The sequence below is a fragment of the Venturia canescens genome, chromosome 2 (genome assembly GCF_019457755.1).
Source record: "Venturia canescens isolate UGA chromosome 2, ASM1945775v1, whole genome shotgun sequence".
Taxonomy (NCBI): domain Eukaryota; kingdom Metazoa; phylum Arthropoda; class Insecta; order Hymenoptera; family Ichneumonidae; genus Venturia; species Venturia canescens.
In genome coordinates, this window is record NC_057422.1 from 12,407,019 (window position 1) to 12,421,416 (window position 14,398).

Sequence of the window (14,398 nt, forward strand, 5' to 3'; positions counted from 1 at the left end):
AGAATTTCGATTTTGAAAATTCCAAATTAGGTTAGGTGACTGATCACCTAACCTCGGAATTGCAACCTTCCATTTTTGTTGAAATTTTCATAGATTTCGTTAGTGCGTTTTGAAATACCAAAAGTCTAACGATGCTTCTCGTGCTAGTTCTTCATGAAATTATAAAAAAATGGAAAGACGAAATATTTGAAGAGCAAATTTAATCTTTAACAGAATTCTGGAAACGTAGGTTCAAAATTATTTGAAATTTGGAAAATGTGAGAAATAATGAGCGCCTTTTTTCGACATGGAATGACTCGTGGGGTCGAGCCGTCCACCCATTCGTCAGGTTGCACTACTGTGCTAGCTGTATATACGCTACTCAAGCCCTCGCTTGAATGATTTCCCGAAAAGACGAGGACAATCGAATCAATGAGAAAGCCTCGCGCTCACGCTCTTCGAGCCCGAATCCTTTTTTATTTTTTATTATCAAATATTATGAAACGTCAACCTTTGTGCGACTGAACGTCTAAAACGTCGAGCAAAAAAATACCGTTCACGGAGCGGGTCAAAGTTTAATACTCGCTTCTTGTTCCAATGGAAATGAGGTTTTTCAGATTTAGGTTTTTTTTACTTAGGAAAGAATAAGGAAAAAGCTGATGTTTTTTGACGTCCTTTTATCGACTTGAAACTCACTTCTTAAATGTCCAGGATACTAAAAAAGAAAAGCGATCATTTCTAAGCCCGAAAATATTGTCAAATGGAACATGGACGGAACAATTGGTTGGATAGCCTCCATTTTTTTTTCATATTTTGCCCCTTTTCTGCGAGCATCGGAAATCAACTGATGGATACATTTGAAAAATCGTGTCACAATGCCATATTCGAAATAATTGAACTTTCTTGCCTTCGATATTTACATTTTTACGAAACTTCATTCATGACTATGTTTACAGTATGGGGAATCGAAGAAACAATAGAATTGAAAATTTTGTCGTTGAAATATCGAAAATCAATGCTTCATTAAAACGATTGTTTTTTCGTTCCATGAACACGATTCTCGATGAGAATTTCTCCCAGCGTTTGTAAGTGCGGACTCCGTTTTCCTATCTCGTAAAAAAATCGATATATCGAGCGTCGTATTAATTTAATGGTGCGAAAATAAAAGTAGAAGAAAGGTAAAAGCGTGATGGAAATTGAAAATGGGTGGTTGATTTTATCTGAGATATTACAGACTCGAAGGTTTTTTGTTTGGTTTAATGGAGAGTGACGTACTCGGCATCGTTCGGTATGAGTTTTCATTGGTGGTTGGTAAAGCATCGCGTGCGAACGATCGGTCGCGTCGATTTCGAGATACGCCGACGTCGTGGTTAAAACGATTGAGAACTGTTGGGACAATGGAAATGTCACGATAATTATCACGTTAGAATATCGATCGAATCGGGAGGGCAAAGAAAAAATATCACAAACTTCCTGCGTGTCGTAATGGTTTTAAAAAGCAGGGAATATTGGATTTCAATCAGAACCTCGTGAAAATTGGAACTCTAGTCATAGATTGGATTATTGACTCTCTTTATACTCGGGAATGTCTTATCATACAATGCTGACTTATTTATTACTTTTTTATAAATATAACGTGTATCAATCGATGCTTTTGCTTGATCTTTCTCGGTTATTAATAACTGCTTAATTAACTAGGATTCTGATTAAATTTAACGCTATATCCACCACTGTTGGGATCCTGCTGAAGCTCGAAATTGTTAGTGGACAATCCGAATGGCTTGAGGACCAAATTTCCGAGATCTTTCAGTTTTCCTAACATTTCAGCTTTCAGTTTCTCGTTCGCTTCCTCTATCAGTGGTGGCAATCTCTGTTAATGAAAAGATTGGATTAACGTGTAGTCGACACACATCTGTCAGGCTGAGACTTGGAATTAAAGTGTGTTTATATTTACCCGCACAGCGTGGTTTGCTTCTGAGTGAGACGGATCGAGCTCAAGAATCTTTTTAAAATCTTCTAACGCGTTGTCCAGTTTATTCGTTTCTTCGTGCAATTGTGCTCTTCTCAGGTATGCTTTCAGATACTTTGGATTCAATTCTATGGCTTTTGTGCAATCGGCTATGGCGGGCTCCTTATCCTCCTGATTGAAAATTTTATTGAAAAACACGAAATTCGAATTCTTACTCACATTTTGCATGTTTAAGTTTTCATCTCTGAAACGAATAGAATAATTTTCTAAACTTCAAAACAAGAAATATCTGTGTTTCAGGGATGCGAACTTGAACATTGTTAATATTTGATCTTTCTGAACCATGTGTTTCATTTTGGCTGCAGCTCGGTTCGCATATAAGATTGCCCTCTCTTCGGCATATGCTAACGGACATATTTGCAATCCTTCTGTGTAAGAGGTATGAGCTTTGGTGTACTCTCCGGCTTTGAAAAATGTGTTGCCCTCGTTTTTCAGTACATCTGCTTCGTCACGAAGTTTCTGCAAAGATTCTTCTTATTAGCATCAAAATCCAAACGAAAGCCTCTATTACGATATGATTTATATTTTTTCACAATTAACACCCATGTGCTTGGTTTTTAACATTAACCGTACTATGATACAAAGCATGCTGTATCCTTATACAATTTACTTTCAGTTATTGTTGCTTCTACTTAAACTATAAGCGTTTTATATTCAAATGCCTTGACTCAACACAAAATGGCCCAAGTAAATTTGAAATTAAGCAATAACAACAGACAAATTGGATTAATTATAAAAATAGGAATAATTTGTTTGCCTTATTTGCCTAAGAGATGAGAAAACAATTGAAAATGAAGTATGATTCGTCTCAGATATTACTTTCTAAGGAGAAAATGTTTCCCACAACCAGTGGAAAGGGATGTACGAAAACTTTCAACCTGCCATTGAGAAAATAGTGAACATTGAATGTATTCGGTGGCAGGTGCATTCAGTGTTACAGAAATATTAGCAAAGGAAGTGGTAGGTTCAGTTATACAAAAAAATTCATTTTACTCGTCGTTTAAAGTTTCTTCTTATGGATTTGTTAATAATCAAAAAACCGGAAACAAATAACTGGCAAAGCAGAAGAATGGGAAGAAACGAACTCGTTTTTCATCTTCGGTTAAAGTAACTTCTCGATCTTTTAAAGCCTCCTCATCGATGAAATCCAAACAAGGTCCTTCACTTTGAAGAAAGTCGGATTTATCATCTTCTTCCATTCCTGTAGGCAACGAAGTCAGGTTTTCGTCGGCACTGTCTTTGTCGTCGTCCGAACCGTACTCCGCGCGTGTTGATGTACTATTCGATTGAGTCGTACCACACGAATTTCGAAGTTCCTTCGTTAAGTCATCAATAATTTGTTCGTTGGACGGTATCGTTGGCTCGTCCATTGCTCTTTCTACTTCAAAAAAATTAATATGGTAAAAAGAAAGATTTTTATTTTTTAGGTTAACGCTCTCTGATGATTGTGATGAATTAGGAAGATGAGATCTGTCAATTGCGAACTGTGAGCTGCGATTCGTTATACATACGTAAACTATAAAAAGCTGATGAGATTTGCTAATCATGTACTATTCTTATTCCTTTCGGAACAAGATAAAAACTGTTATAGATGGAAGCACTGCAAATTTAAATTGGTTTATCGATAACCGGTGTGCTCTATTTTTATTTTAATCGAGGACTAAAAAAATGACTTTTAAAAATATAATTTATCGAACAATCACCTACAATCATGCGACAAACGATTGAAAATATATTCAGAATTCGAAGAATAATTAAAAAACCAAATTCGCAGGCAAGTTTCCGTGAACCGTTTGAAGAAATGAAAGATTCGAGCCATCAAACCATTTTTTCCACTGAGAAAAAAATATTGGCGAAAAAAATTGTGCTTAGCATTTGAATTAATGAACCCATCATCCCGATGAACTTGCTGTAGATTAAAATAGTTTTTGATAACGAAAAGTGTATATATTGTATCAAAATATTGTATCGAAATCATTGAAGAAAGTAAAATCATGAACTACAATTTTGGAATTTATTGGTTATCACGTATTATTCATGCATTTTTAGATCGATGAACGTGCGATTACTTTTTCTAATTCTTGCATTTAAAAATTTTAAATGACCTGTCCTTTGGATGAATGAACTACGACCTACGACATTCCAATCAGTTCCGACTGTCTCCGCTAGATGACCAAGAAACGACGACAACGTCGATTCTCGATTCATCGATTGCTTTTATTATCAGTTGGTTAATAAAACTGAAAAACTCTTATCGCGCCGCAGATGTGTTCATCTTTATGGGCGTAATTAGATGTAAATTAAAACTTTTTTTTACTATCGCTCTCTCCGAAAAATTCTCTCGAATAATTGTAATGTTTTTCGTTGAAAGATCATTAATGTCGCGATAAGATAGCGGAATTTTTACAGGAAGTGCTTCATCCGGCATTGTTATAATAAACCCGTTCGATTGATTTGTTAAAAAAAGAATATAGAACGTCTGTACAGAACTGTCATGCAATATTGTTTTCATTTCTATAAGTGATAATCGTGATAGTGCTTTTGAGTATTTTGTTATCAACCCGGTATAATGGGTGAGTCAATTATTTTTCCAATGAACATTCCATAAAAATGTATGGTTATCAGTCAAAACTGTAAACTGTTTCATGAAGACGACTCGGCTGAATCCCAAAAATGGCAACAACATTTGTCACTACTTCGAACTCAATATGTCAGTTTGTATACGGCAAACACCGAATTGCAACAAAAATACGCTATCGCTACTGCCTCAAAACAAGAATCTGGATTCATCGAAAGGCTCCTAGCCACAATTGCTTCATTACATGGACAACAACGATACAGGTATTTAGAATTTCTCTTGAGAATTCGGTTGTAAACAATCATTCAAAAAAATGTGATTGATAACAAATAATTATAATAATAGTTTTCAACTTTTGTCTTTCACAATGCATCGTTTGTTTTTAAATCCACGGAGTTAATTGAAAGATGATTTTTTTTTTCCAATAACAAATAGACCTTCCAATAATTTTCAATATTTTTTTTCTAGTGATCTGACAATTAAACTAGCAAATCGAGATACTCCAGCGCACAAATTTGTCCTTGGAGCAAGAAGTGATTTGTGGAACGATACAGCACTTGCCAACAAATCAGACCTTGGTAAGTTTTTATTTAATCTGAGTTGTTAAAGAGAATTGATTAGCACAGAAAAACTGGCTAATTTGAATGTTCTAGATGTCTTTAAATTCATTTTGACACTCTAAAACAGAATTTTATTTGTGGCAACAGATTTATTCGAAAGATCATGACAATTGAGTAGCAAAAATTTGTTGTTGGTTATCTTATGATTATCAATATTTCTCAAGGCACATTCGTCAATTTATGATCATTAAAATAATTGGTTGAAATTTTCAAAGTTATTCAAAATGGTTTCAGATTGGAGTAATTTGGATCCTATAGTAGCTTCAATCCTTTTGAAATGGATTTACACCAGCATAGTGGAAAAAGACAATTTGTCGCTGGAATTGATGAGAGCCTCTTCAGATTTCCAGTTGCAAGAACTGACCGAACAATGCGAAAGATATTTGATAGGGATCGTTGGTCTTCAAGATTGTGTTCGTTTTTATACAGCGGCAGAGGAAATGAATGCATCAACATTGAGGGATCATTGCAGTTCCTTAATTTCCGCTCATTGGGTAAGATATTACATGGAGATTGAATAAAAAGCTAAAAACGGAATGGATTATTATCGACAAATTATTTCAACCAAGTTCATTGATAATTAATTTTCAAATAATTTCTCTATTAATTGTAGGAAGATTTGACTGGAGAAGATTTCAAAGAAATGCCAGGTCCACTCCTGTATCAGTTGCTTAAAGCCAAAAGCGACTTTCCATTACATTCCGCAGTGAGGTTGGTTCGTGAGGATGTTGTCTTCCTGTACTTGGTCGAGCATAATTCCGAGGTAAATATTGAGAGCAAGCTGCAGTTGGGACTGAACTCCAAGTATTTAAAAAAACCAGTATGAGCCCTGCCATACTCCTATTCACTGGAATATAATGATTTTTAGACTCTTTTAGGAAATACAGACAAAAACTGTTTGTTTTCGAACTTCAAGATTAAAAAACTTGATGAGCATTTTTCTCATTAACCAAGACTAAGTTGCGAGTGACCTTCGAGGTTTCGTGGGTTTGTGGGAGAGTTTATCTTTCCAAAGCTCTTAAATGTGTGGAATGCGTCAATTATGGTACAGACAAAAATTCCAGGGTGAAGATTTCATATCGAAAGATGTTAGAGTAAGCTTGTAAAATTTTATTTGAACGCTAATTTATAAAATAGGCTCGAACCCGTTTCGTTAATCACAACAACGAGATCACATCTTCGTTGCCGAATCTTAAAAAATAAATTCCTTTGACATCAATAACAATACCATGATCGATCGATAGCTTAAATGTATATGTACATTTTTCAATAGCTCGACAGCAGTGAATTTTGGAAAAGTACACTGTCGATTATCCCGTGTAGTATAATACAAATATTTTAATTCTTTTTCCTGTTCGATAGATGTTCGAGGAAAAATGTCGTCTGACATTTTGGCGATATCGTCCTTCATCTCTTCTCGCAGACTAGAGAATAATACTTTGCATTGAAAATACTCCAACAATCGACATCCAAGCTAAATAGTATGCGATTTTCTTAGCCACGCTCCCGTTGCACAAGTGGAAACTGCAGAAGCAATATTCGGGTGGTCCACCCGGGGATCCTCTGTCCTCACCGAAGTAACATCTCTCGTCATACGCCGAGGTTACAACTTCGTGTGTATCGTACCACGATTTTTTTTGGAAGTCGTAAGCTTTACTGACATTCAGTTGCGGCGCGCAGCCTCGTTCGACGCTTGTCAAAACAAGCGCTAAAACAAATGTTAATTCCCCATTTTAGTATCATAATTTTAGTCTCTCGGGTGGAAGAGGGTCAAAAAAATATTTGGGACAAAAATTTCAATTTTATTTCTTCTCGACAGTTTCTGAAAAAAATTTCAAATTTAACGGTGGTTTTTGTTCGTTCTCCACTGCGGTTGAATGAGTTTATATTATTCGATAGGAAATACGAAAATTTCGTGCTTGACCGATCTCGTCCCATTGAATAGAAATCACTCGTAAGATAGGAATTCAAATGACTATATTCGAAAGTGATAAAAAACGGATGTTCAAATCGATGTCGAAAAAGAGACAAACTCACATCCATTGCCAAGTCGGTGTCTTATGGATTTTTTCATACATAGCGTCGAATGTGGACAATACGTTTGAAAGTGTTGGCTCTCGTCGAAATGACTGCAAATTTGACTAGCAGAAACTTTGGCGCCAGGATTTGGTGCGACGGTGCATTGGTAGCAGGATAAACCTATGCAATGAATCTTCGATATATCTAGAAAAAAAGAAATCGTTAAATCATTTGTAGGAATGGAAAAAAACGGTTATTTTTCAGAGATAATTAATGCGAGGTAGAATTTTAGTTGGATTACTCACAGGCTAGAAATAAACCAGTCCACAAAGTGAATCGTAACCGTGTGAAGAAATGCATTATTTTATTAGGAATACCTGAACGTCTCAGGACTCGGTAATAAACATATCGTGAATCATTAATTAAGGTAGTGCGTCACTCGATAAGTTTTTTCTATCGTAATAGCCAAGCATTATTGATCGATAAGAATTTCACGAGGAAGAGACTTTTAATCCAACTGACATTATCGTCTCGCGCGACCTTGAAATTCCACGTGTCTAGCCATCGATCGAAAGTTATTGTGCTCCCTTCCTCGGTCTTGTTTTATTTGAATTTTCAAGAGATATGGCTCGTTTACGTTTCGCATAAAACGAATATTTGAAATATTTTTCTTTGTTTTTACAGTGGCAGATACTCGAAAAGTTTTAAAGGCACGAACAACAAACGTCGCGCGCACACTTGACCCACTTATTCACGACTATCGATTAAACTTATCGACCTAGTTTCGTGAGCATTTTGTTCGGCTGCTTCAACACAATGTTCGTAAAATCACGAGACGATGAAAAAGAGGATTGTGCCTTTTTAAAAGTGTCTAACGTTGAGGGACCGGCGCCGCGTCCGAGCTTGAGAAAAATACAACGCATTCTGATGGAAATGTCGAGGATCGCTTTCCGCTGTTGGTTGCTGGTTGCGGAGGTGGTGGGAAGATGCTGCTGGCCCGTGGTCAGGCGCGTTCTACACCAACTTCTATCTTTTGCCACGTCATATCATCCCCACCATTCCATTACCACTTCTCACTCTCCTCCTCCTCCTCTCCGACCTTCGGAGCTTGGAGAATGTGTGAAACACTCTTTCGAGAACGAGCGTATTATGCTCCGAGCAAAAAAGCTCGCTTGCTCATCGATGACTCCACTGAGGGCATTACCTCCTCATCGTGCGCTCTCTCCCTCCCTCTCTCTCGCGCATTTCTCTCGATTTATATTTTTATCGCTTCCACGGACGCGATAAAAGAATATCGTCACTCTTGACGAATTCTCGGTCAATTCGACATCGAGTCACGTTTCCAGAAGCCTCCTAAATGTCACCAAGTCAAAAAAACGATCATTCCAAACGTTTCATTCCCAGGAAATGAATAAATTTTTAAAACTCGAATAATATTGAACGAGACCTAAAATAATTGAGCATATTTGACAGATAGTGGCTGTAAAGTACAAAAGTGGGATTCGAACGAGGACTTAGGCTCGTTGAAATTCGCAAAAATGTATGCAGGAACGTGGCGAAGAAATTATATTGAAATGATATGAGATAAATTCATAGAAATCCAAAAATATGATGACGAGAAGTAGATTTGAGAGTGAGTAAACTGAGAATATTAAACCTGGAAAACTCTCCGTGTTATATTCACGTTTTATGGTGGGTACAAGACAAAAATGTTCTTGTTTCTCCATGCGCTGAGAAAAGCGCAGTCTAATGCTCGGGGATAACGCTTCGCGGTCACCTGAGCGGGAAGTACTTCCGGCCGCAAGTAACATCCGGAAAAGGCACACACGTTCAGATGCGAATAAATGAGAAGGGAAAGAGAAAGATAATAGAGGAGCTCTGGGTATATGCGAACGGACGGGCTTCCCGTTACTCGAATTATGCGATAACGTAACTTTGGCTCGTCTCGATTCTCTCTTCTGCATTTTATGAAAATCTACTTTTTCTGACCACTTGTCCATTCTCAAGCTGACAGCTTGGAGCTTTATATCAACGTTTTAGTTCGCGAGCCAATTAATTTTTAATTAATGTTTTGAAAAATCAGAATCTTTAATTATTATGAAAAAGTATTTGTTATTAACTGAAATAGCTGGTGATTGAAAGCTTTTTTTTGCAACCAGAATCCTTTGCATGAAATTCACGTTGAAAAACTTGTAATTCTATGAATCCCATTTGGAAAGATTTGAATTAATTTGAAAAAAAAATAATATAAAAACGAATTATTTACTGTAATTTAATGTATCGAGTCATAGGAAAAGGTGAAAGCAAAATAAGAATGGAAACAAAAGCTTTTTCAACGACTAAATTTTCTCATGGAAACGGTGAAATCGTTTCACTTCTTCAGTTAATTGTTGTGACTAATTCCAAGTATATTATTCGAAGGTGAAAAAATCAATGTAGAATAGAAACATGTCAAGTTGAAAAAATCGAATTTTTAACAACGTGTATTGGATTTTTTGTTGCGCAGCTTCCGAAAGCCGTAAATGCCGTGGACCACAAAGGGGAGAGAGCCCTCGAAGTGGCTTTGAAAGCGCGACAACCCTCTCTGGCACGTACGCTCGTCGAGCATCAGGCAGATTTGATAGCAAAAAATTCACGAGGTTTGACGCTGCTCCAGTCAGCTATACTCAAAGGAGACTTTTACACCGCCGAATTTATAATCGAACAATTGGAGATCAGTGGAAGTGCGCGGAGGCTTTGCGATCCTTTGCGATTTGAGGAGACGACTAAGGATTCTGAAGGCTTGAAAGAATTCGCTGGTTGCACAGTTTTGCACTTAATCGCAAAGCACAAAACGCAGGAGATGATCAATGTTGCTGCAAGACTTTTGCAAGCGGGTATCGATCCGAATTTGCAGGATAATCGAGGATGGTAACGTCAATCAACGAAAATAATATTAATTCTCAGCTTTCCTTTCATGTTGGAGCGATTTTTTCCTTATTTTAGCAAATACATTCAAAATATTTTCACTTAACTAAACACTATGAGTTTTCACGACCCTTTGGTCTCTTTTCGCCTTTTTTCAAAAATCGAAAGATCCTATGCAGTTGAGCAAAGAAAAATTGGTTTAAACTATTGTTTCGTTATCTAGGTTGCGAAAAATTTTGATAAGAATGAAAAGGAAAGATGCAAGATGAGAATGCGAAATTTCGAATGCGGTAAAAAAATTTTCTCATTACAGGACGGCCCTGCACAGCAGCATCGCAGAAAAGAACGAGGCGCTGTTCGATTTGTTGCTGGAAGCGAAAAATTTGAACCTGAATCTAGCGACTGTGGAAGGTCATTCGCCGCTGTGTTTTTCATTACGAACGGAACCGTTTCAGGAGAATTTCGCAAAAAAATTGCTGTCGAAAGGAGCAGCCGGGAACCCGATTTATCCGAAAACAGGCGACACGCTTTTGCACATCCTGGCACGAGACGGTCGGCAAGAAGCGGCTATTTTTTTGGTTGAAAATTCTACGGAAAAATCGTGGAAAGGAAATTTGGAAGGGTTTACGGTTTTGCACGAAGCTTGCAAATCCGGTCTCGCTGAGCTCGTCAGATTGTTATTAAAAAATGATGTTTCGCCTAATAACGCATGCACTGCGATGACCTTGACCAGTGGCGAAGCCCCCATACATTTAGCAGTGACGAATCTTTATCTCGACGTGGTCGAGGCACTTTTGGGTGCCAGTGACTCAAATACTCAACTCGATATAAAAGAAAAAAACGGCGAAACGCCTCTCAGTCTCGCCATCAAAGCACCCCTGAAAAAAGGCCGCGAAATCGTCGCAGCCCTTATCAATGCCGGTGCTAACGTTAATCAGCGAAATGAAAAAGGATTGACGCTTTTGCACCAAGCTATTTTAAAAGAAGATTCCGCAACTGCAATCTTTCTTCTCGAAAATGGCGCTGATATAAACGCCAAGTAAGTTTCTCATTATACCACTTTATTTAATTTGCGTATCCAAATTTTATCATTTAATTATTCAACTCTTCTAATTTCTATTTATTATCAAGCAACGAGTATTTAAATTTGCATCGTTGTACTTCAGTGATAATTGCTCCCAAGCTTCTAACATTTCAGTTTTCCAATTTTCAAAATTTTTTCTATGATACTAATCAATGAAAGTTGTTAAAACAAGTCTACTTGATTCCTGCACCTAAAAAATTTTACGAATTATTGGCGAATCAAAATTTCATCAATTATATGCATTTTTAAAAAACTTCGAATTGTTTTATGGAATAATATAGAAATTGAGGTCGTTCGCTATCTTCGAGACGAAGTAAACCAAAGTGAATGAAATTTGTGAACTAAAAATACGAATGTACGTTACAGGACAGGCGAGGGTGAAACGCCACTTCAGCTGGCAGTTCATTGTCGTCTTGGCGAAGTCGTCGAAGCTCTATGCAGACGAGGTGTCGACACATCGATCGGTTGTCCATTGTGGGACGCCCTGGAATCCGAGCAAGAGGACACAGCCTCGGTACTTGTCAGCCATGGGGCTGACACGGATTGCTGGAGTCCAGGGCCGGAAGGATGTCTACAGACTCTTTTGCATCGTGCGATCGACGACAATCAGCAAGACATAGCTCAGTTTTTAATAAGAAGCGGTTGTGATTTAAATGCCCCACGAAGGCCAGGCTTGGACGGTGCTGGTGGCGACGAGGCACGTGACAATTGTACGCCTCTTCATTTGTGTTGCGAATGGGGCCTCGAACAAGTTGTTCAGACCCTCGTCGAACACGGAGCAAATGTAAACGCTCGCGATGCTGATGGGAAAACTCCGATTCACATCGCCGTACAAAACCAACACACACAAATCATTTCGCTTTTATTGTGCCATCCGAATATCGATTTATCTCTGAGAGACAAAAAAGGCATGAGCCCCTTTGCCACCGCACTCACCGTTCGCAACAACAAAGCTGCTGAAGCGATTCTCGAAAGACTACCAACTGCTGCTGAACAGTTTGATAATAAAGGCCGCAATTTTCTTCATATGGCCATCCAGAAAAATGACATGGAAAGCATTCTGTTTCTGTTATCTATTCAGGTAAATTTATTCACATTCGCTGCATCATAGTTACCTGCGTGGGCATAAAAGCTGGCACCGATTGATTAAATCTGCCCACAAAATTAATGAACTTGATAGATAAAAAGCCAAATTTCTCATAAAAAAGTCAGAAATGCAGAGAATAAGCATAAATGTTAAAAATTTGTATATTTTCGGTTTCTCAGGTTGACGTTAACTCAAGGGTGCAGGACGTAACTCAAACGCCTCCATTGCATCTCGCTGTAATTTCTGGGAACGAAATGTTGGTTCGAAGTCTCATATTGGCAGGAGCGCGAATAAACGACACGGATGCTCACAGAAATACGGCGTTGCATGCAGCCGCCAAAGCGGGTCATGCTGTTGTCGTATCGGCTTTGTTGCAGGTGAATGAAAAAACGATAAAAAATTTGTTTCAATCGAAAAAATTGTTCAATCGATACTCAATTCGTTTCAATTTTTTCAGAACAATATAAACTTCGACGCCGTCAACGCCGATGGTGACAACGCACTGCACGTTGCCGTCCGCGAAGGTCATGCTGCAGTCGTCCGAGCTCTCTTGACGGAATGCACGCTCGACGCCGAAACCGTTAATCTCAAAGGGAGAAATCCATTGCACGAATTGGCAAGATACGGACGGGATAATGCCGCAACTATTTGCGAATTATTTTTAGAATGTATGGCCCAGTATCCTCTGAACAATCCAGGTGAGAATTCCAGACGAATCGCACTAACTACATTTTCGATTCTATTAACTAAAAATTATTGGATGCATTAAAAATATAATGAATGCGGGATTTTTTCTTCGATCAAGGTAACAAATTTTGTTTCCATTACAACTTCAACTTGTTCGAGAATACCTGAAAAACAAGTCCCTAAAACTATTATAATCAGAGATGAAATATTATATAAAAATTTGAAAAAAATTGTAGATTTGGACGGGAATACGCCTTTACTGATTGCCTACATGAAGGGCAATGGGAATCTGTGTCGTACGCTCGTTAAATCTGGCGCGTGTTTGGGACACATGAACAAGGAAGGAATCACGATATTCAATTATCAAGTCGCAACGAAACAATTGTTGTATCGATTATTGGATTCGCTGACGCAGGAAGCTCCTTGGGCCGATAAGGATCTTTGCCTTGAGTGTGGAACCAAATTCTCCCTGACCATGCGGAAGCATCACTGGTAAAAGAGACCTTGCTCAGATGTTCTATGACAATTTTGCAAATCCATTTATTGACCGCTGATTTTCTTCTTAGTCGTCACTGCGGCAGAATTTTGTGCAGCAAATGTTCAGGGCAGGATGTTCCGATCCTAAAATTTGGACTGAACAAACCCGTCCGTGTATGTGCAGTCTGTTTCGACGTGCTGCAAATTGGCGCAGATTAGACTAGAAAACCCATAACAAGAGAGAGGAGAGCGAGACATTAAAACAAAAAGACAATTTATCATAGAACGATCGTTGATGCGGAGAAAGTAAATAACTGTGATGGTGAGCGGTTAATTCGACGCCACCAGGAACTGCATATTCCGTCGCCATGCAGCGAAGTACGAGAGTATATTAGTTGTAATTTTTTTTAAGCAAAAAGAATTATATGAAATATAACAAGAATTATGTTCACTGTTTGTAAATACCAAGCCTCATTCAATAATCTTCATGTATAATCGCTTAGTTCAACTACTCTTTGTGACCCGCAATTTTGACTGAGTTCGGTCAAACACCAAAAGTGATAGCACTCATAAAGCAAAAATCACTAGTTTGTGGGTGATTACAACATAATCTATGTTTAAAGATTCTCGAAAATTTATAAAAATTAAGTGAAATAAGTTTATTGAAGGTAAGAGGGTTGAACGGAAAAATTCTAACAATAATTGAGCCAAAATCAAAAATGTAACTAAAGAATTATTGACAAAGAAAAATTAATCAAATACATTAATCCCCAAAATGGATACAAATCAGGATTTAACCTAAGCTACTACAACTTCATAGTAATGACCAAAACTTAATTTTTCATTGGAGCCGAAGATCGATAAGTCCATTCTCATTGTACACAAACTCTGTCTGAAGTAGCTCAAAATTGCACTAGTTTATTTACCAATT

General features: G+C 37.8%; 3 protein-coding genes across 5 annotated transcripts; 1 reads left to right on the forward strand and 2 right to left on the reverse strand.

The window, feature by feature from the left end:
* Positions 1-1,530: 1,530 nt before the first annotated feature.
* Positions 1,531-3,529, reverse strand: Ttc1 (Tetratricopeptide repeat domain 1). Of its 2 annotated transcripts, none has more exons than XM_043413076.1 (4): positions 3,094-3,529; positions 2,259-2,467; positions 1,934-2,192; positions 1,531-1,849 (listed from the first exon to the last, which is right to left on the reverse strand). In XM_043413076.1, exons 1-4 carry the CDS (start codon positions 3,376-3,378, stop codon positions 1,670-1,672), a joined length of 933 nt encoding a protein of 310 aa, XP_043269011.1. In that variant the 5' UTR covers positions 3,379-3,529; the 3' UTR covers positions 1,531-1,669. The 2 variants fall into 2 exon arrangements, with proteins under 2 accessions (XP_043269011.1, XP_043269013.1); XM_043413078.1 differs by having other exon boundaries at positions 1,934-2,119; positions 2,291-2,467; positions 3,094-3,522.
* A 687-nt stretch (positions 3,530-4,216) lies between these two features.
* On the forward strand, positions 4,217-13,929 carry LOC122407088 (rabankyrin-5). Of its 2 annotated transcripts, XM_043413070.1 has the most exons (12): positions 4,217-4,581; positions 4,660-4,849; positions 5,055-5,164; positions 5,441-5,700; positions 5,820-5,969; positions 9,732-10,135; positions 10,446-11,171; positions 11,583-12,297; positions 12,483-12,680; positions 12,761-13,001; positions 13,227-13,482; positions 13,557-13,929. In XM_043413070.1, exons 1-12 carry the CDS (start codon positions 4,578-4,580, stop codon positions 13,684-13,686), a joined length of 3,384 nt encoding a protein of 1,127 aa, XP_043269005.1. In that variant the 5' UTR covers positions 4,217-4,577; the 3' UTR covers positions 13,687-13,929. The 2 variants fall into 2 exon arrangements, with proteins under 2 accessions (XP_043269005.1, XP_043269006.1); XM_043413071.1 differs by lacking the exons at positions 4,217-4,581; positions 4,660-4,849; positions 5,055-5,164; positions 5,441-5,700; positions 5,820-5,969 and adding an exon at positions 8,042-8,227.
* Positions 6,296-7,672, reverse strand: LOC122407093 (uncharacterized). Its single transcript, XM_043413079.1, has 3 exons — positions 7,531-7,672; positions 7,244-7,429; positions 6,296-6,914 (listed from the first exon to the last, which is right to left on the reverse strand). Exons 1-3 carry the CDS (start codon positions 7,583-7,585, stop codon positions 6,631-6,633), a joined length of 525 nt encoding a protein of 174 aa, XP_043269014.1. The 5' UTR covers positions 7,586-7,672; the 3' UTR covers positions 6,296-6,630.
* Positions 13,930-14,398: the final 469 nt, after the last annotated feature.

Bases quoted from the DNA above. Each gene is read 5' to 3' on its own strand.
- Ttc1 (XM_043413076.1), bottom strand. From the start codon at position 3,378: ATGGACGAGCCAACGATACCGTCCAACGAACAAATTATTGATGACTTA. The intron at 2,468-3,093 runs GTTCGTTTCTTC...GAATCTTTGCAG, and splicing joins TAACCGAAGATGAAAAACGA to AAACTTCGTGACGAAGCAGA. The intron at 2,193-2,258 runs GTTCGCATCCCT...TATTCGTTTCAG, and splicing joins CAAATATTAACAATGTTCAA to AGATGAAAACTTAAACATGC.
- LOC122407088 (XM_043413070.1), top strand. The intron at 11,172-11,582 runs GTAAGTTTCTCA...TGTACGTTACAG, and splicing joins GGCGCTGATATAAACGCCAA to GACAGGCGAGGGTGAAACGC. The intron at 12,298-12,482 runs GTAAATTTATTC...TCGGTTTCTCAG, and splicing joins TGTTTCTGTTATCTATTCAG to GTTGACGTTAACTCAAGGGT.
- LOC122407093 (XM_043413079.1), bottom strand. From the start codon at position 7,585: ATGCATTTCTTCACACGGTTACGATTCACTTTGTGGACTGGTTTATTT. The intron at 7,430-7,530 runs GTGAGTAATCCA...CTTTTTTTCTAG, and splicing joins GACTGGTTTATTTCTAGCCT to ATATATCGAAGATTCATTGC. The intron at 6,915-7,243 runs GTGAGTTTGTCT...CATTTGTTTTAG, and splicing joins ACACCGACTTGGCAATGGAT to CGCTTGTTTTGACAAGCGTC.